Genomic DNA, 22,198 nt, shown 5'->3' with positions numbered 1-22,198 from the left:
TCTTGCATTCTATCAAGGGAATCCTCTTCTTTGGAAAACAAATATGCTAAGTTCATTGCTCCTTCGATTTCTTCTTTTTTATCCTCTTGTCCACTCGTCTGTCATTCCTCTTCACTCGGGTTTACTCGGAACTTCTCCTTTTGCATACTTTCAGGGGAATCCTCTTCTTGAGAAAACAAATCTAAGTTCATTGCTCCTTCAATTTCTTCTTCTTCGGCAGCCACATCCTTCATACTCCTAGTCCCCACACCACTAGGAAACAAATAAGGGTAGTCCTTCTCAAGTTTAGTCGTAGGACTATACTTCAATGGTTTCTCCATTACAATGGGACAAGGCTTGAATGGCGCTCCACCAACCTTATTACCCAGCAGGATGTCTACTCCTTCGACAGCCAATGAATCCTTTACCACAAGTCAGAATTGCCTATCACCAATTCACATGACAATTTCCAGCGGCAAATAGGGGTGACCTCATCACCTCCTATTCCCTTCAAAATAACTGAGTCCCCTGTGAGAGACTGTTCCACCATAGGATGTACTCCTCGTACTACCAGACTGGTTGCACACTGGTTACAGCCTGTGTCGCGCAATATCCTGACTGGGGTTTGCTCACGCCCGTCTATTGCAGCTAACATACCCTCCTAAATATATGGTTTAAAAGCATCCACGCTGTTTGGGTTCATCCTGTTCATCGTGTAAACGGTAGCTGGTTTATTTTCCCCTTCATCCTTTCCCCATTGCTTCTTCGTCTTCACATTCTGTGAAGTCGAATTATCTTTAATAACTTGGGCAACTGCTTTCGGTTGGTTTGACCAACATTCCTTACTGATATGGCTTCTCTTGTCACACTTAGAACAGACAATATCGACCTTCTGTACGTCTTTCACAATACTTGAAGGAGGACGATTCGACGTTTGTTGCTGTGGTACTATTGCATTCTGCTTAGGGACAGTACCAGTGCTACTTCCGTTGTAACTGTTGAACTTGTTCCCGTAGTTATTTCCTAACTGGTTTCCATGGTTCGGCGAATACTTGACATTAGCTCGAAACGACAGTTGAAACTTTGTGCCCAAGGAGGGTTTACGACTGATAACATTATAATCTTCACTCAGCGAAGCGGCTTTATCGAGTTTCTTTACCTCTCTCTCTCTCAAGGACGTTCGAATGTGTTCAGGAATTCCTCGTAAATACTGCTCTAGTATTATCAATTCTTCTAAATCAGCCATCTCCTTTACGTTAGCAGATTCTGTCCATCTCTTGAAACATCGTTGTACCTTAGCATAAACCAGGAAAGTCCTTTTCTCATCCTTTCTCAAACTTTGGAACCTTTCATTATAATATTCAGGAGTCATATGATACACTTGCAGTACGCTCCTCTTAACTTCTTGATACTCCATCCTCTGGTCCTGAGATAAGGGTAAGTAAGAACTGCGCCCCTACCCAAAGAGTACAGGCTGCAATAGCACCGACTATTTATCTTCTGGCCATTTCATCTTCGCTGCGACCATTTAAAAATGATCGAAGAACTCATCTGGGGATTCTTCTGTGAACCCTGGAATTAATCTCTGGGTTTCCGACACACTAAACACGGGTTCGTGCCTAGCATGAGTCGTCTTGGTCTCTGTTTGCGCTTTCAGTTGGGCGAAGGCGTGCAAAATTTCTAACTCCCGCATATACCTCGCTTCTTCCATCTCTTTTTCCTTCGCACGTTGTCTTTCTCCTCTCTCTTCTTCTTCTCGCCTTGCTTCCATTTCCTTCGCACGTCATCTTTCTTCTCTTTCTCCTTCTTCTCACCTTGCTTCTATTAATCTCGCATGTCTTTCCATCTTTCGGGCTTCTTCTCGTTCTTTTTCTTCCATTTCCTCCCGTCTTTTCTCTCTTTCTTCTCGTTCTGCCATCATCTTCAACCTAATCGAATTCTCTTCGCTGCAATCCGTCAAATCTCGGCTTCTACATCCTTATCTGCTTTCATGCCTTCAGTTTGAGGGTCAACCGGTCCTTGGTTTGCTAAAAATTCTTCCTCAGCTTCCTCTAAAAGTTCACGAGCTACCACAATATTCTCTCCAACAGCTTTCCTGAGTTTATTGACGCTTCTAAGGCTAGACACTTGACTTGGGCCTTATTCATCCCACTCGTAGCATGGCCACCAAATGCCATTAAGATCAAGAGCCACTGAGCTTTAGTTACATTAGCTTCTGAAAATTCCTGAACACTTGGGTTACTTAAAAATCTTGGATAGTAAACTGTGCCATCCTAATAATTTAACACTAATGAATGCCTCTCCAAAAAATAATATACTGACAATACTCAAAACCCAATCAACACTATACTATTAAAAAAACCTTTAATCAAAAACACGGCCCTGTTATCACCAATATTTGAAACAGACTCACTTGATTCCAAGGGTCTGGGCACCAAAATATATTATAATGTATGGATCCTGGGTCTGAGCACCCAAAATAAATTATACGATTATGACTCCCAAAGTCTGGGCATTAAAAATATACTATACTATGGCTCGTGACTGGGAACCAAACACATAATATTATATATACGATGGCTGGCAAGTTAATTAACCCTACGGATTTCCAAATTACCTTGTTTGCTTTTTTACATTAGAGATCAGTCTCCTTGGTGTATGCTTTTTGCTGATGATGTTATACTGTGTAGCACTAGGCGAGAGGTAGCAGAAGAGAAACTGGAGGAGTGGAGAAAAGAAATGGAAAATAGAGGATTGAAGGTCACCAGGAAAAAGACAGAGTATTTGAGATTGAAAATTGGGAAGAATGGGGAAGTTAGTTTACAAGGAGAGAGATTGAAAAGAGTTGAAAATTTCAAGTATTTAGGATCAGCAGTTGCAGAGGATGGTGATCTGGGGGCAGAAATAAACCACAGAATACAAGCAGGATGGAAGAATTGGAAAAAAAGTGTGTGGAGTACTAGGAAACAGGAAAATAGGGGTTAAGTTGAAAGGTAAAGTGCAGAGGACAGCTTTGAGACCTGCAATGATGTATGGCGTGGAGACGTGGGCAATAAAGAAGACAGAAGAGAAGAAGCTGGATGTGGCAGAGATGAGAATGTTGAGTGATGTGTGGGGTGACAAGAAGAGATAAGATACGGAATGAGGTAATTAGGGGTACCACAGAAGTTAGAGAACTATCAGATAAGATCCAAGAAAGTAGACTAAGGGGGAATGGTCATGTCATGAGAAGAGATGAACAGTATATTGGGAGGAGAGTGATGGAAATGGAGGTACAGGGAAGGAGAGGGAGACCGAAGCAAAGGTGGATGGACTGTATCAAGGATGTCCTTCGATCAAAGGGATTAACCGGGGATGAAGTGTTGGACAGAGGTAGATGGAAAATGCTGGCCAGAAACATCAACTTCACATAAAAGTGGGAAAAGATGCAGACAAAGAAGAAGATCACTTTATAAACCTATCCTGCCTAAAGGGCCATTTACAAAAAAAAAAAAAAAAGTTAGACAATGCCAACACTCACCCTAATATAATGAATTAAAAAATCCCCTTTTAGTCTTGTGTGACACACGATTTGCTTTGGGGCACAGAATCACTTAGGAGAGGATACACTATAATGCACTGAACGCTTTCGATAGTACACCTATATATGAAATTTTGACTAATTCCAGAAGCTTCCAACTTGTTTGAGAAGCGTGGCCTCTGCCTAAGGCCGTCAGAGCTTCTATCTAGATAAAAATGCCAAGAGGCGTATCAGAGAGAGTTTCAGGCAACTCTCAGATACACAGCAACGCATCCGCGAGATGACTCTCCCAGCTAGCTCCGCCTACCTATTGTCCCCGAAATAAAAAAAAAAAAAAAAGATGATATCCTCTCGCCGAGATTCTCGAAATTTCGAATACACATGGATAAGAACATTCCAAAGCACATGTCACTGAACATTCTTTCTCTAACATGACACAATACATCATAAAACATAAAAGAACATTACCTAAGCCCTTGTTCCTATCTCACATGAATCTTACACTTTCAAATTGACAACGTAAGACTTCATAGCAAACATACGTGCAATAAGAAATTAATTCTTTGAAAAAAATATGTAAATTACATATTTTAACTTGAATAAAGAATATAAAGAAATTCAGAATGAAAGTCTTATGTAATTTACATAAAATATTTATATCTAAATGAGTGGGGCTCATCTTACGGGCTGGGTATCATTTCTTCAATGCACAAATGAAAACAATATATGAAATATAAATAAAATGATTAATAATCTACGATATTTATTCTACACTAAACTAGTTCCGAAAGATTATATATATATATATATATATATATATATATATATATATATATATATATATATATATATATATATGTATATATATATATATATATATATATATATATATATATATATATATATATATATATATATATATATATACTCAGGATGTTTAGATGGAGTTGGAAGAAAAGGGGTACAAATGATGATGACATCAAAGGCAGAAAAGGAATTAATGGAGTGGAAAGAGGTAAATACTAGATTGTTACTTGTAAAGTATAAATTAATGCAGTGCAATATGAGTCTTTTAGTTTACTATGCACCAACAAATGATTCCCCTGAAGAAATGAAAGATGAATATTATGAAGAACTACAGAATGTTATAGATGAGATTCCAGAGAGAGGGATGGAAATTGTGATGGGTGACCTCAGTGCTAAAGTTGGAAGGAATAATCAGGGTATAGAGAATGTGATGAGTGTTGAGGGTCTTGGCGAAGTTACAAATGAAAATAGAGCACATTTTATGAATTTTTGTTCAACAAACAATCTTCATATTGCAGTTACAGTTTTCCAGCACAAGTACATCCACAAATATACATGGACTTCACCATGTGACAATTACAAAAATCAAATACATCACATAGCCATTAACAAAGAGCAAGGACTCTGAGAAATATAAGAAGCTATAGAGGGGCAGATATTGGTAGTGATCACCAGCTCCTGATTGCCAAGCTTAAATTAAGACTGAAGGAAACCCAACAGAAATGTAGATAGCAATGCCTAGGTTTGATACAATTAAGCTTCTAGAGGATGAGCACCGAGAAACATTTGCAATTGAATGTATGAATCGATATGCAGTCTTAGAGACTTTAAGAGATGAAGAGCAGACAATTAACGAAGAATGGTGTGATATTAAGAACATATATCAGTCGCTTGGTTGTGAAAGCCATGAATATAAAATGAAAATTGGGATACTATAAAAAGGAGACAAAGACAGAAATTGATTGTTGAATGTTTTCGATGAAGTAATGAAAATCACAAGGTAGAGCATGCAAAATATTCCATTATTGATAGTGAGGTCAAAAGAAAACCCAGAAATTATTGAAGAGAATATTTATACAAGAAAGCAGATAATGGGTTTTCATTGTCCACAAATGCCATCAAAAGAGGATTTCTATATTCTAAACCTTACTGTATAACATGTCTTAAAATGAAAATTTGGTCATTACAACTTCTACTTTTTCTAAATCCTGTTTGTTGATCTCTCAATTTTTCTTCAATCGTTCTCTCTAGTCTCTTTAGAATAAGCATATTATATTTTTTTCATGACAACTGATATAAGTTCGGTGACTGTAATTATTGCAATCAGTCAGATCTTTTATTTTTTTTTTTTTTTTTTTTTTTTTTTTTTTTACAAATACTATTAGACCCTTTTCATGAAGTTTTGCCTCTTCACACCACATTCTAGAAAATAATCTTGTAAGTGTCCTAGGAGTCATTTAATTTTCGGCCAATATTATCTCAGCAGTTATTCCATCGTATCAAGGGGCTATCCATCTCTTTCAGTTTTTATTGATAGCTGCGACTTCAAAGACCGAATTCATTCCTTGGCCCATCAAGGTCTTCATCACCTTCAGGTATATTAATCAAATTATTCCCTTCATATATCCTATTCATGACCTCACTTAAGTGTTCTATTCAACGTTGCTTTTCTTCATTTTTTGTTGTTATAACAGATCCATCTCTATTTTTTTATGGGTATATGCTTCGTTTTCTTCCCCCTCCCTTAGAGATTTAATTAATAATTCTATGATCAACTCTTACACCATAGCCATTCCCTGAATTCATAGCTTTGTCAGACACATCTGCTTACTGTCTAAATATTCTTTCCAGTCATTCCTGGCTTTTATTTTGACCTCACTATCAATACTGGAATACTTAGCATGCTTTACAAAAGCCCTGTAATTTTCATTGCCTCCTCGAAAACTTTCAACAATCAATTTCTGTCTTTGTCTCCTTTTCATAGTATCCCGAGTATCATTTGATATCCATGGCTTTCTCCTTGTAACTGTGTGTCTCAAGACTTCACTACCAACTGACTGATATATGTTCTTAATATCACACCATTCTTCATTAAAACTGCAAATCGATTCCTATATTCAATTGGAAATATTTTTTCTGTGTTCTTCTGAAAGTTTAGTTGTATCAAACTTAGGTATTCTATATAACTTTCTGTTGGGTGCTTTCAGTTTTAATTTCGATGTGGCAATGAGGAGCTGGTGATCACTACCAATATCTGCACCTCTATAGCTTCTTACATTTTACAGAGTCCTCCTTCTCTCCTTATTAATGGCAATGTAATCTATCTGGTATTTGTAATTCCCACATGGTGAAGTCTGTGTACACTTGTGGATGTTTTTGTGTTGAAAAAGAGTGCCTCCAATGACAAGATCATTTGCTGTACAGAAACTTATGAGATGTGCTCCATTTTCCTTTGCAACTTTGCCAAGACCCTCGACACCCACCACATTCTCTATCCCTTGATTATTCCTTCCAACTTTAGCATTGAACTTGCCAATCACAATTTTCATATCTCTCTCTAGGATCTCATCTATTACACTTTGCAGTTCTTCATGGTATTCATCTTTCCTTTCTTCAGGGAAATCCTTTGTTGGGGCATAGCAAACTATAATACTCATATGGCACTGTTTTGATTTGAACTTTGCTAGTAACAATCTACTATTTACAGCTTTCCAGTGGGATATTCCTTTACCACTGTTGGTGTCATCATCATTCCTACCCTTCTCTTCCAACTCCATTTGATCTGCCTGAGTAGATATACATATTTTGCCTTGGGCTAAAGTTTCCTTACCAATCCCCTTACAAAGTGTTTCACTTAGGGCCAAGATATCCTAGCACCCCGCTACGGCTGGGACTGGGGGCCATTCTTTCATCTTCTCTGTCCGTGAATGATTAAATCTATAGAGGATTCATATTCTAGATACATCAAAGGATAGCCAGTTCCTTGTGATGCACAGTGCCTATCTAACTGAGGTAAGTGACACCTGACGGTCCATACTAATTCTAGTAAGATCAACCACCAGACATCAGGAGTAAAACTGAAGAGACAGTTTGTCCATCTCCTTAAACCTAATCCGTGACCCTGCTGTCAATGACTTCGAAATTTAGGGGGGGGGGGGCGTTTCCTCCACAACCAAAGCTCTAATTACTCCACCAAGTTTCTCGTGCACTCATACAAGTATAACAGTTGGCAAACATGGATTGCAATTGGAATATTTTTCATTTCTATTTTTAACAAGAATTCAAGAACATTCTTTCTTTTGAGGGAGGATCTATGTCACAAATGTTTTTCTTTTCCATATCTAGCCAGTCACCTTGGAGCTTGAGATAAATGAGATCATAAGGGTCTCAGTTCCATCAGCCTCAGATAGTAATCATCATTTATAATTACACAAAGAACCTCTGAGCACCAGTAATTTGCCATCAAAATTTGGTAGGACCACTATATACAGTACTAACATTTCTTTTCTGTAGTTCGCATGCTAAGAAAAGCAGACAATAAATAACAAATAAGCATTATCTTTTACATACAATATTAGTTACAATTTTCAGTCAAATAATGAAATTATAATAATAGGTATAGAAAGGTTACACATTAAAATTTTACTTTTTCACAGATATGGACAGAAATGGCTCTTATATATTCAAGAAACCTGAGATGTTTACCATCAGCATTAAAACTTTTTATGCAGGTAAAAAAAATTCAGTGGTAAGGTTAAACTTTTTTTATCTATGAGAGAGAGAGAGAGAGAGAGAGAGAGAGAGAGAGAGAGAGAGAGAGAGAGAGAGAGAGAGAGAGGGGGGGGGGGAGGTGCCAAGATTTTGTATTCACTATTTTGTGCCTACAGATAAATATGCAGTGTATAAAAAAAAAATTCAGACATTATTATTGCATATTAACACATGATTATTTCCAGGTGGGCGTAATCACGTACATACTGAATACACATAGATACAAACAATTTTACTTGGCTATAAGTGCAAAGTAAGAGGACGCATTAGATCATTTATATTTTTACTAACTATACAAACCTCAGGCCCTTACATAACGAAGCTGGAATATGCGGCAGTTAAATTTTATGAGGTGTAACCGGGTGACCAGTGGTTACCGACTGGAGGTGGGGAACCCCCGGAAAGGAAAGGACTCGGGTTTACATACTTAAGAGAAACATAAAATCTCCAAATTTGTCATTTGTTCCAGTAAAAATACAAACCTTCGTTCTTTGCATTGGTGTCTTATCCTTAGGTGAAAGGAAGTTCTTGTTCTACCAGGCTGGAACAGGACCTTGTAAGTTTGTCAGGTTCCTTACACCTCGTGCACCAGTGATGTGACTATACCAGCGGGTCAAAGGCCCATGTAATAAAGGACACTAAACAGAAAATCTATGTCTAATTTCAACCAAGTAGCATATGCAACCTAATGGGTTTGCTTGGTTCACACCCTGAGGCATCGGTATAGTAAAGGGTTTGCCTGGTTACTACACACACTCCCTTGTATGGAGTGTGGGGAATGATACTTCTACTGTATATTACATTATAGAACAGCTGAAAGCTGAGTGGAGCTTTCTTACAGCCGAATCAATTCCAGCCGACAAGGTTTTTTACACTGAGCACCAAGAGAAGGGAAGATTGAAAGGAAAAGAAAAGTCCAATCATTCTTCACTTCCATCCCAGACCAACACATAACCTCCACCCTTGATCTGATGCTAATAGCACTGTGAGAGGAGGTGATGTAGCTATACCATCTGCTGTGCAGCTACTACAGGTCCTAGAGAAAAAGGTATCTAGAGACCTTTGGGGCAATTCCCGCAGGTAATGAGTAGTGAACGTAATCTGACATTTCCATATGCCTGCCTATAATACCTGTGCCATACAGATTATTCCTGAGTGCCAGGGTTGTACTCTACCCCTCTGACATCGTATGCTCCAAGTCGAGCTCTTCCTGGGAAGGAAGGTGAGAGTAGCAAAAGGATATGGTCAATCATATCCCTCAGCCAAGAAGATTGTATTTCTGTTCAACTTCTTCTTAACTCTCCCCATGCTGACGGAAAAGTGCTACAGGTGTGGTCGGATTGGATGCATATATTTAAATTAGGCCTTCAGTGCCCTCAAAAGACACAAAAACAACTGATCAGGATCATCAGTTCCTGAAATCAGAAACTGACAGATTCTGGGTTTTGGCAATAAACTCAGAGTCAAAGGAGAACAAGACCTGCCTCTATTCCTCGGTGTGAGAGACATTACAGAAGAGACCCTGTAGCTCACTAACTCGCTTAGCAGAGGCTACGGTAAGCATGAAGGCAGTTTTGAGAGAAGTTCCAGTCAGAGGCAAACCTCTACAGTTCATACGATACAGTACCCTCTACAGGGAATGTAGTAACTTGACAATTTTCCATAGTGGTGGTCTCACCTCTAGCAGAAGGCAGGTCTGTTCAAAACTCTGTATAAGCATGGGGAACTCTACCAAAACCTCAACTCCTTTCAGCCTAAAGATTTGGCTCCAGGCTGAGCCTTTCACTGCTGATACTGAGCAGAGTTTTTTCTTTCACAAACAACATGAAAATTCAGTTATTAATGGGATAGAGGCTCCGTGAGAAGAAACACCCATCCCACTAACAAAAGAGGAAGGCCCTCTTGGTTTAATACACAGAGACTGAAAACTTACAGAGGTATCCAGACGTCTTTCGCGCAACTTCAGACATAAAACTTTTCTCTAAGAGGAGATACAGGAAAACATCCACATGTGAAGCCAAAGTGATTCCACTGTATTGTAGAGATCTGGGTTATGGTTGGCACAACAGGTCAGGAAGAGACGGCAATTTGCTTGGAGTCTCTATACGCAGAAGTATAAGGTCAGGGTACCATTCTACTTGTGGCCATTATGGGACCACTAGTCCCGTTGAGGTTGGGAGTGGGTCCAAACCAATTTAGGACACTCCTTATAAGGTAGAACGGCAGAAAAATATATACGTCGAGGCCATCCCACAGATGCTGGAACGCATCCTCGTACACTACTTCCGGGTCTGGCATTGGTGAGCAGTAAACTTGGAGCTTGAGGTTTAAGTCACAAAAAAGTCCTCGTTAGTGAACCCCACAAAGTCAGGATTCAAAGACCATTCTGAGCTAAATATTTGCATCCTCCTGCTCAATTTGTCGGCTACTATGCTCTTTCTGCCTGGAATGAAACAGGCTGTCAGAGTAATCAAGTAGACCTCTGCCTACTCATAGATCTCTACTGGTAGCTGGTAAAGCTGCAGTGACACAGTACCTCCTGGTTTGTTTAGATATGCCACTACAGTGGTGTTGTTGCTCATCAACACCACCTTGTGACCGTTTAAAAGAGGGCAAAATTGTTAGAGCACAAGAGGTGCTTCAATCTCCAACATGTAATTATTGCATCGACGCTCTTATTCAGACCGCTGTCCTGATGCCATATGCTGACGCAAGTGTGCTCCCCAGCTTTCCTTTGATCCATTCATAAATAACAGGAGCTCTGGTGGTGCCATAAGAGGATAGCCATTTAGAAGGTGTGTCTCGTCCAGCCACCATTCTAGGTTGTCTCTCGATGCTTCTACTATTGGAACCAATGGAAGAGGGTAGTCGACTACCATTGGAGCGACCACAGGTGAAGACAACCATTTGGAACAAAGATTTCTGCCATTGGTGAGCTGACAGATGTGGCTGGCAGATGGGGGCTGACTAAGGAAGAGGAGTGCCACCTCACTCAGGAGTGCTATCCTGTCCTGAGATGGGATGGTTTTCCACAGGTCCATGTTGATGTCCATTACGAGGTAGATGAATCTTTGCTTTGGCACTAGAATGGACTTGTCACAATTCACCATGATCCCTAGATTGTGATAAAATGAAAGAAGTTTCTCTTGGTGAAGGAGAAGAGCCTCCTCCGAGTCTGCCAAGATCAGCCAATTGTCAGTTGCTGGGTGTCCATGCTGAACAAAACTAGCGTAAAGACTCTTGTGAAGACTTGTGGCTCTCTGGAGAGCCCGAAACAAAGTGCCGTGAACTGGTACACTTTGTTGGTCATGATAAAGTAGGAGTACTTCCTAGAGGCAAAATGGTCAGGGATCTGGAAGTATGCATCCTAGGGATTGATCGTCATCATGAAATTCAAAGGCCTGAACGCCTCCCTGATTGTGGCTGGGGCCTTCATCTTGAATGACGTTTGTAACAAAAACTCGTTCAGAGCTGACTGGTCTATAATTGGTCCCCAGCTTTCAGATGCCTTTTCAATAAGAAAAAGTCGACTGACGGAGCCTGGGAAATAGTCATAGACCTCTTGGAAAGTGCCTATCATTTGCATAGCCTGGACTTCTGCCCGAAGTGCTAAGGTCCCTGGCCGATCCCTGACTAAAGGATTTTGATGTCACTAGTGGTCAAATTAGGAGAGGGGGAGCGCTGATGAATGGCAGAAGGTATCCGGATCAAAGGATGTCAACTGTCCATCTTTCCGTCTCGTGATACCACCACCACCTTCATCTCAGTTGCAGGCATCCTGCTACAGGTGGCATTGCGGGAGGATTCCCACCCACACCTAGTGGGGTTGCTGTTCTCATATTTTACCTCCATGTCAGCCTCACACTTAACCTTATCTGCTTGGAAAGGGCTGGTTCATTCTCCTCCTCAGGATGGAAGGGGCGGGGTAAGGGCTGATTCACTGTGCAGGGTTATGTGCCTGCCTAGCTGGAGTCAACGATCTTGCCTGACTGGGAATGAGGGCGGACTGAGGTCACAGGAAGGACACTGTCCACTGCAGAAATGAGTCCTGGCTAGCCTTCCTCCACTTCTTGGTTACTGCCTCAATTTCCTCTGTCAAAAACAGAAGTTCCCCTCAGGGAAGCATTTCTGAGATTTAAAATCTCTCACCGGCCAATCTGTATACAAAACTTGGAGGCTATATCATTGCGCCTCTTCAGGACTCAATTCACACACTGGTTGACTGCTTGATGCGTCAGAAACTTGAAAGCCCTGGCTTCCACCAGGATGATGTTCTTGAGGGCCTTCTTCTTAGAGTTGGACAAGTCCTATGTGTCGACTAAAAAGTCGACTGGGCCTCATCAGTGGTCGATCCAGGAAGCAGCCTGGACAGTTACTATTGCCGTGCTCTCCATGCTTGTCACTTCCATTGATGAGAATGTAATGGCTTGTGACACTAGGCAGTCCGTAGTGATACCTGGGGTCAGAGCTCAGCCACTGCAGGATCATGAGGTAAGGGGGAAGGAGAAGACTCCTGTGAATGGTAGTATTTCCTATGCCGTGAGAAAGCTGGAGGAATCATCTGGGAGGATCTCTCTGCCCTTTAGGAATCCTTTCTTGCATAGACTGTTTGTTCCGCATTTCCACAGGCATCCTCATTGACAAAACAAATTTGTTAATGTGCTGGAAAATGAAATTGAATAAGTATTCAAGTTTTCCAAAAATTTCAGCCAGCGATGATGGATGTCCTCACTGATTGATACTATCAAAGTGGCTACTCGGTGAGTAAGCAGGAGGTCAGGTCTTCCTCCTCACAGTCGGTAACTACCGACCACCTTTTTACACCTTGTTATAAAATCGTAACCGCAGTGTATTCCAGCATCACTGTTATCTCTCCAATGTCAAAGGCAAAGGTTTGTATTTATACTGGTAGAGAATTTTTTTCCAAGGTACCTTTCAAATAATATATATTATAGAGCATCACTGATATACTATACTTACCTGACTACTACTACTGCTACTAATACAACTACTACTGTGCTACTTGCCCACTAGTACAAGAACTCCTACTACTACTAGGGTGAGTTGTCAACAGGAAGAAAAAAATATTGCATTGAAAACAGATGCTTATTGGGATTGTTAATAAATATAGAAAAAAAAAATTAAGTACTTTATAACAAAAACCACTTTAAAGATTTTGGAAAATCTAAATGTTCACAAAAGTTAAGTAAATTATGCGTTTTTTCTTGGGTATCCTTTAAATTACATTTAATAATTACATTTTATCACTGCACTCCTAAACTGTAATTATTTTTTATTTTAGTTACAGCATTCAGCACCTTTGGTCACAAAAAGTCTCTCTACTTTGGATAAATCAGTCAAAGTTTCATGCCAGTTCTCCACACAAACTCATTCTACTGTAGAAATCGAGCAAAAATCAATAGGTAAGATAACAAAATATCTCTTCATTACTCGAGTGATTGTAATGGTATATAGTACAGTAAACCTTCGTCTATTACGGGTGTTACATTTCAGGGACCCAAACTATAATTGAAAAACCACAAGTAGACACAAATATCTATGCTATTTTTTCATCATATTTATATTTCATATTTTTTATAATCATTATAAATCTAAGCTTTTATAAACTCTCCCAACACTTATACTCGTAAACTTATTATACTATACACTCAAACACATTTTAAGCTAAATCTTACTTTTAGTGTACTGTAGACACATTCTTAAACACATGTAACAGAAAAAAATAAAATCCAAACATTCACCAGAGAAGATAAGTAATGATTCTTGCATACGGTGTTAGTATCCAGTGCAATAATTTTCTTCCTACAGTTACTTATCCAAAGATAAGTACAATGGCCTTATTGTAGGAAAATTACCACCCTTTTTGGCGTATTGTTAAAAGTGACATTTGCTATTGTCCGTATGTTCTTTTTGTCCTTCTTTAAGTAGCGAACGGTAGTTTCTTTGATGCCACAATGGTGGCATACACCCATATAGGTTTCTCCCTTCCTCATATATATTTGCATGTCAAGGAGTTTCCTCTTCTCTGCTATAGTAGGCATTTTCCTCTGACTCTTGGGCTGACTGCCAGAAGCCTTACAAAGTGCAGAATGCTTTGGATGGCATCATAAAAATTTTAAAAAATTCATAATTTTCGACAAAAAAAAAAAAAAAAAAAAAAAAAAAACTGCACCCAGTACAGACAAAGATGCAGAGTGACGTCCCATACGTACGTGTAGAAGCAAACTGGGGAACATTGGATAATAAATGCTACAGTTTGCTCGAGTGATCCTGAGGTCTGATAGCCAATCAGTGGCCAGAATACTGATTAGCATGTTATGATTGGTTGTATCACCTCTAATAGCTAATAACATGCCTAAAATCCTCTGGAAATGCTAGGTTACTTTTCTCATGCTCCCCAAGTTTTGTTTTCCATTTAAATGCACAATTCTTTGTGTCACCTATGGCACACTAAGGATTTTCTTCTTCCTGACAAGCTAAAATATTTTAAGCATTGCATTCTTGCCACCAAACAGAATTTCTATATTTTCCTTTATTACAATAGTTTACTTTAATACTTTTTAGACTTAAAGATTATCTAAAAAAAAAATAATTAGAATCTGAAAAATATAAAATGTACCTGCCCACAGCCAATAGAAATTGGCGATATAAAGAGGAGTCTGCCATATTGAATTACATATATTGGGGGTGCAGATATCTATGGTTATCTTCGGATACGTCCCTGATTATACACGATATCTTCGGATAGTCGTTCCGGGGGTTAGAACACTGTGATACCTGACGGTAATTCTCTTGTAATATCACTCGGAAAAAATATTATACAGTAGGAAGCTGCTGAAGGGAACTTCCATCAGGATGACATGGCTATCTCACACAAAAATAAATTTTTCCTACGCTAAAATCCGTTTATAAATCTGCGATGAACTGATGGCTTGATAGGTGAAAGCGATATGGTGAGGGATTACTGTACTGTACACTGGACATAACCTTTGCCAATGAACTAAGTAGTTTGTTCCATTCTGAATAAAGTCAAGCAAACATCTGATTTACTTTTAAATAATTTGGTATAATTTCTATTTATTTGTTTAATCCTTCACCAAACAATTACACCATATGTATTTTTGTCTCCTTTATTCTGTTGTGTAGAGATAACTACAGCAACGAATGATGAGGAGTTTCTAGAAGTGAAATTTACCGATGGAACCCAAGGAGACTATCCCTACTGCTGGCTAAGAGACAACTGCCAATGTTCTCAATGCTACGACCACACATCTTTCACACGACGTTTAGTTCTAGATGATTGGAGTGATGAGGATAAACCTATAGATGTGCAAGTAAGTGATAGACAGATCATGGATATATGAGATTAGAAATTTAACTTAACTTGAACCATCAAGTGTTTTGACCATTTCTTTTCTTACAAATGAGATCATTTAGTTTATAAATAGCGTCACGACTGCAGATTATTACCTGTCGAAGTAAACAGATTTAAAATTGTACCTCACCACTAAATATGTCACTTAACAGACTACTGTACAGAGCTAAGTTGCAACAGCTCATGTAGGCAAAAGCCAGCAATCTTAAACATATTGTCTGATGATAAATAAAATTATACTTAAATAAAATGGATCAAATGTCTTATGGAAAATGTATAAACTCTTAGAGCTTTAAGGTGAACAAAACTAACAATTTCTTAATATCATAATACAGCACCAGTACCCCTTAAAATCAGTAAAATTCAGACATATAAGCAAAGCTTTTATAAAATCAGGCCTCTCACTCCTGTGAGTTAGACCACCTTTTTCCTTCCTTCCTTTTTATTAAACCTTAGCAGGAAAAGGGCATTAGTTGCCTGACTGGTAAAACTGAAATATTTTACATTCTCTGGAGAGAATGAATCATGTAGTTTTAAGATAAACAGAGGAGTTTATGGTCCTTTAAACAATATTTATCTTTATACTATAATAAAACCAATAACAGCAATATATGTGAATACATCTACAGGTGGACAAAAGTGGTGTAATGATTACCTGGGAAAGTGGACATATAAGCCATTTCAAGCCACTGTGGTTACAAGAACGCTCCTTCAGCAACCAATTAAGGTCTAAAAAGAGATACGAATTAGCCTTGGAAAAGGTAACTAGAGCTAATTTCTTTCTATATACAGTAGTCACTTCAAATCTTTATGGTGGTTTATTAATTAGGCACACATATCACAATAAAAACAAATAACTGTACTGGTGTTAATGTAATATACAGTATATATTAACTTATAATTCTCAATTTAACAGGAACTGTGGGGTCCAGATGTAAAAATTCAAAATTTCGATTATAACGCTATTTTGTCAGATGACAAGGCCCTTCTGGATTGGTTGGTAATTATGGAGAAGATGGGGATCACTGTAGTAAAAAATACACCTCAAAAGCCTCAGGCCTCTTTTGAGATTATTAACAAAGTAGGATTTATCAAACAAACACACTATGGGTAAGTTGTTATAGCAGACAGTACAGTAGTGCATTGTGGAAAACTACTGATGGCATATAAAACTGATACAATATTATTTATTTCTTGAATGCCCAAAAATGCTTTGCATTGTCACTAACTTAAAGTTCACTGGACCAGAAACAAAGTCAAGTCTTCAATAGATCCCAGCTTGAGATACAGTACCACAATATGACTGAAAGCATTAAAACTCTTATGAATTTTCAATAGATTATGCAGCAAATCTCAATCTTTGAAATTCTAAAAATTCATTTGAAAATAATTACAACTGCCCTATAACACATAATAGGTCTCTTAGAATTTGCCACATCTGATTTATTTGCCAAGAAATTAAATACTTATAAGTCTCAGTACCTTATAATGCATATGTTCCATAACAAGGTTAATATTAAAAATTTTAATGCAATTTGTATTTTTCCTAGCTATACAAACCTGAGCCATATATATTGTTTGATTGTGCCATGCTTCGTTGCTTAGCAACCATACCACATTCACATGGAGCAAGAAGACATTTGCTCACAACACTCACTTGGTCAAAGACTTGCGGGGCGGCTGAAGTGGGAACTTTGGTAAATGACTCAGGTTTATAGAGCTAAGAAAAATACAAATTGTATAAAAATTTGTAGTTTATTCTTACACTGTTACAAACTTCTGGGTCATTTATATGGGGAGTTTTCCATAGGAAAGAGGAAGTCTCTGTGAAGTTAGGATGTAGACCCTTCCTCTCTGGAAGATTTAATTACTGTAGAGGAAGTCTTTGTGAAGTTAAGAGGTAGACCCTTCCTCTCTGGAAGATCTAATTACTGTAAGTATAGCAAAAGATCAACGTGAATCGCTAGTGTGAACAGTGTAGCCAAGTCGTAAAGGGGCAAGGTCAAACTTCTAATTCTTCCCAGGAGTGAAGTCTCCGTGAAGTTGAGAGGTAACCCATCATCTCAGATACAATTACTATAAGCTATAGCAAGAGATCTAAGAGAAGTGCCTAAGAACAGAGTAGCTGGATCGTAAAGAGGCAAGGCTGCACATTCAAATCGAAAAGAAAATCTTTGCCTGGGATGAAGTGGTATGTACACCAAGTGTTACATAATACAAAAGCATATACTAAAGAAATTTGAGGCATTCTTACTTGTATCAAGGTAAATACCAATGGCAGGCTTCAAGTCCAATCAAGATCACTATCAGCCTTATAATGCTGAGAATAATCAGGCCTGTGGCTAGAACCAGCACATGTCCCGTGAGAGTTGAAAGGAGAGTTGAAAGTTAGGTTCTTTGTTGTGCTGCAACCATAATGCCTACTGAGAGGGTGTCCAAAAATCTGTACAGTATGCGCCAAAGAATAATGTCTGTAAGGTGGGTTTTTTTTCTTTCATTCATCAGCTTTGACAACTTGTACTACCTAGGGATTTTCTGGAACACCGAGGTTACGGCAAGCCCATAGGTATCACATGCTCGAGGGGAGCCCCAAGCAAAGCTTGCCCTGAGATGTATAGGGTCTCATGATAGTTTCTCTTAATCAGAGAGATAAAGGGTTTCTGACTACATTCTTCCTGAGAGGCCAGAGCTCGTGAACAAAAAGGGAGTAATATGACCCAGATATTTGTTCTATCAGAAAACTTGCAATGCCCTATGGGACAGCATAACTAGTTATTCGCGTCACCATGAATCCCTTTGAAACAAGATGGTGAAAGAGTTAAACCTGAGATCTTTTCCAACTGGAGTCTAGATTTGTTCACTAAACCAGAAACGGGTAAAATTGGAAGGTCCACTGAAGCCCTGTGATCGAGGGGGGATCCTTGGTGACGCTTTTCCTGAGGATAGTGAGTTTTCCTGTTAGGTCTTGACCAACAGAGTGTCAGGATGAAGAACTTGACTTCTAATCTGAGGGCACCAACAGAGGGGGATAGATAGCATCCTTGGGCACAGGGGTCGAAAAGGTCTGTTCATCAATGGACTTCTTGAGAGGCAAGATTGTGAAATGATCCGACTGAAAATCATCAGAATCTGGTTCTCATTATCAAAATAAGAATACGGTATACCCAGAAAAAACAGTATTTTCGGAATTGGGTTTCTGGGAAAAAAGACCCTATGAGTAGGCTTGTCTTCCTTGGCTGGTAGTAAAGTCAAAGGAAAAAAAAGGTCAGATCACTGACTTAAGCACTTCTGTCCGAGATCGTGATGACAATCTTAGGAGATAATAAGTCCCTGCTTCCCAACTCAATAGATGGGGTGGGGGGCTTATTACTCCTGGGAGACAGGTCTGCCCTCTAGAAATCTTTGTAACAAGGGCGTCGATAGTTCTTCTGGGGAAGTTGTTCCAGCTATCTCAAACAAGGACCTGCTTCAAGATCCAGAATTAGATATAAACCTTCCAAGACTGATATAGGATCTGTTTCTCAAAATTGTCAAACAGTCTGTATTCAAGGAGAAGCAGTTTTGGAAAAGCTCCAAACTCTAGAATAACCCTTAGTATGAGGGTTCTATTTGACATGAACAGTCGCCACTCTGTTGACTAACTATACCCTGGGAAGAAATCAGTTAGATTTCTATTGCGACATGTCAAGCAAATTTACTGCAACTTAGCGATTGGTTACAGCACTCTTTACTCGGTCCGGCAGTGTTCTCAGGTTTTATCATGAGAAGTTTTAGAACTGAGGACCGTTTATTATATATAAGAATTTGTGGTGTCCATCTGACTCCCTTGGATGTCCTGGTCTCATACAGTACTCCCAGAGTTAAGAGTGGAGGACATCAACCATTACCGTAGTATTGGTGAAAACGATGGCAAACAAAATATCTAGCAAAATTAAGCGATTCATGAGAGGAAATCATTTAAGGCCAAGCTTTTTTGTTAGGAGGTATGGAGGACATAACTTTCATAGCCATTCCTGGTTCGTACTCATAGATACTCATGACCACTTATTACTCAGTGGTGACTCAACACCGCAAGGGGGCACATCTGGTCTAGGCCTACTCGTAAACCTCCATGGCAAGCCGCCTGACAGGAGTAAAGGCATATCTTTCTACTCTAAAGTCCTTATCAAGAAGTGACTTCTCCTTGTCTTTCCCAGAGAGCCTCGGAAGTACCGGAGTCCTGTTTAACCGATGGATTGGAATGACAGGAGGTCAAACTTTCAACTGCAATGTTGAGCATCTATTCCTAAGATGTCATGGCCCCCAAGGACTTATGGGAACCCAAGATTATTCTGACAGGGGAAGGGTTCTGCGTATTCATAGTATTCTGATGCTAAACTCCATTTGTAATGAGGATACTATCTAATGGAGACATCACTCCTCAGAATGGGTAATTGTTTCCCAGAGAAATTGGATTCTGTCATCCAAAATCTGAGTTTAAGGACGATCAATCTTTCTACAAACAAAAAAAGGGGCCGGGTCTCTGTCTATGGTCAATCTTCTGACAGTCACTGGGTGGGGCTACAATCTAGGAACTTACAAAACATAATAGATGAACAAGACTGATAAAAGGTGTCCCACCCCGAGAAAGGATCACTCCTGGCCTATTCTCCTCTGTCCTCCTCCACTTGACAACATTAAGATTACCAAACAATTCTTCTACACCCAAGGGGTTAACTACTGCACTGTAATTTTTAAGTGGCTACTTTCCTCTTGCTAAGGGTAGAAGACACTCTTTATCTATGGTAAGTAGCTTTTCTAGGAGAAGGACACTCCAAAATCAAACCATCGTTCTCTAGTCTTGGGTAGTGCCATGACCTCTGTACCATGGTCTTCCACTGTCTTGGGTTAGAGATCTCTTGTTGACAATACAGTCAGGTACACTATTCTATCTTATTTCTCCTCTTATTTTGCTAAAGTTTTTATAGTTTATATAGAAAATGTTTATTTCAATGTTGTTACTGTTCTTAAATTATTTTATTTGTCCTTGCTTCCTTTCCTCACAGGACTATTTTCCCTGTTGGAGCCCCTCGGCTTATAGCCTCCTGCTTTTCAAACTAGGGCTGTAGCTCAGCAAGTAATAATAATAATAATAATAATAATAATAATGCACAAGATAAAATGACTGTGAAGGTCCTGTAGAGAGTACAGTTCCCCTGTTGTATACGACCAGAAAAGAAATCCTTAATGGGCCCAACCAATATGTCAATATATGGGGGTATACAACGAAAAACACAAAATCCTGAAAAAAAATTCACTGAGCTTCGTATGGCAATGGAGAATGCATATGAGAAATATTTTGTCAAAATTCCTCTTACTTTCATAACTAAAGGGTAATTAGTAAAAGTAACTCAATCAGCTGAAAACATTGATTCCCACAAGAAAATTTAGTATTTCTTCTGTTATCGTAAAGTTTGATAATTATTACATTTTAATATACAAAATAATTGTGAGCAAAGGCATCTGTATAGATTCCATGAGTCATAAGACGAAGTATTACACACTTCGGCCTTCAGTGCTAGCACAAACCTCATGGAGAGTACAAGTTTGAGTTTGACCTCTGACATTACATGTTTCTCTTGGTTTTGGCAAAAATTTCATCATGACAAAGAGGAAAAGACAATTTCAACATTGGTTCTAATGAGAGTTCAGAAGTGGGTAATATCGACGATATTAGCGGAGTTAGTGAAGAAGAGAGTGTTGTGGATGAAGGAGCGACCAGGAGCTTAAAGAAGTAAGATATTGAGCAAAGGAATCTTCCTTTATGATTAAATTATGATAAATAGCATTGTTTTGGTTTATTAATATCCAAAAAAGAACATAAAATTCATAATGATCATGATTTATTAATAATGTCTTTGTAAAAATACAAAGGAAAACGTTGCAAGCCCATATCTCAAAACTATACTTATTGACCTACAAATTCTATCTTCTCCCTTAGTATCAAAGATATAGCATTGAAATTTGGTATATTGATTAGAAAGATATAAAGAAAAAATAAAATAGAGCAATTTTTTCCCATTTCTTTCTTAATTTTTTCCCTGATTTATAGGATTTATTTTTTTAAACGTAATGAAAAAATTCATATCTAGCAATAAAAGACTAAGAAAAAAAATACTTTATTGGAGGTCTACATCAGGTTAATATAGGGTAGTAATCCCAGGTCTTAATATTAATTATCAAATGAGGAGATAGAATTTAAAAAACACCTATTTTAAGGATAAATCCCCCTGGCATCACAAAACCGAACGTCAGAGTAAAAAAATCCTATGCAGTTGGGAGATGTCCTAAGTCACCTTATTAAGTGGTATGAATGTCAAAGTCCTTTCTTTAAAAAACAGCATTAGCCAGCCGGCCCCCTAAGGTAAAGTAAAATGGCCCATACTGTACTTCCACAACCTATTTCCCTGTCTCTATCTTGAGCCTAGCCAGGAGTATAGGTTTGAAACAGTAGTCTTCTTCTCGAACGGTAGTATCTAAGAAATCTTCCTTGAGGTAGACTTAGCATGGCACGACACTGATACCTCACAAATACTTTGGCGGTAACCAACGGCCTGAAAAAAATATTTAATATTTGTCATACATACTACAATAAAAGAGAGGGGAGAGATACTAAAGAAATGACACCTCCTACTGCAATGCTAAGGGAACTAGAAATTTGAACCAGGTTCCTCCCCTGCCCACAG

General features: G+C 38.7%; 2 protein-coding genes across 3 annotated transcripts in view; both read left to right on the top strand.

The window, feature by feature from the left end:
- Positions 1–4,466: 4,466 nt before the first annotated feature.
- On the top strand, positions 4,467–4,934 carry LOC137639607 (craniofacial development protein 2-like). Its single transcript, XM_068371866.1, has one exon. The coding sequence runs from the start codon at positions 4,467–4,469 to the stop codon at positions 4,932–4,934; it is 468 nt and encodes a 155-aa protein (XP_068227967.1).
- Positions 4,935–5,863: 929 nt separating this feature from the next.
- The window catches only part of LOC137640092 (gamma-butyrobetaine dioxygenase-like), a 30,583-nt gene continuing 14,248 nt past the window's right edge, over positions 5,864–22,198 (top strand). Inside the window, exons 1-6 of one of the 2 annotated variants that reach the window (XM_068372554.1) lie at positions 5,864–5,901; positions 7,963–8,037; positions 13,380–13,500; positions 15,245–15,432; positions 16,103–16,234; positions 16,390–16,583. In XM_068372554.1, the coding sequence (XP_068228655.1) occupies positions 7,975–8,037; positions 13,380–13,500; positions 15,245–15,432; positions 16,103–16,234; positions 16,390–16,583 (698 nt within the window). In that variant the 5' untranslated portion in view covers positions 5,864–5,901; positions 7,963–7,974. Of the gene's footprint in view, positions 5,902–7,642; positions 7,779–7,962; positions 8,038–13,379; positions 13,501–15,244; positions 15,433–16,102; positions 16,235–16,389; positions 16,584–22,198 lie in introns of those variants that run through there. The other variant, XM_068372553.1, reaches the window with a different exon arrangement.

The sequence above is a fragment of the Palaemon carinicauda genome, chromosome 4 (genome assembly GCF_036898095.1).
Source record: "Palaemon carinicauda isolate YSFRI2023 chromosome 4, ASM3689809v2, whole genome shotgun sequence".
Lineage (NCBI taxonomy): Eukaryota > Metazoa > Arthropoda > Malacostraca > Decapoda > Palaemonidae > Palaemon > Palaemon carinicauda.
The sequence above is the reverse complement of the archived record's forward strand: the minus strand, read 5'-3'. Positions and strand labels throughout refer to the sequence as shown.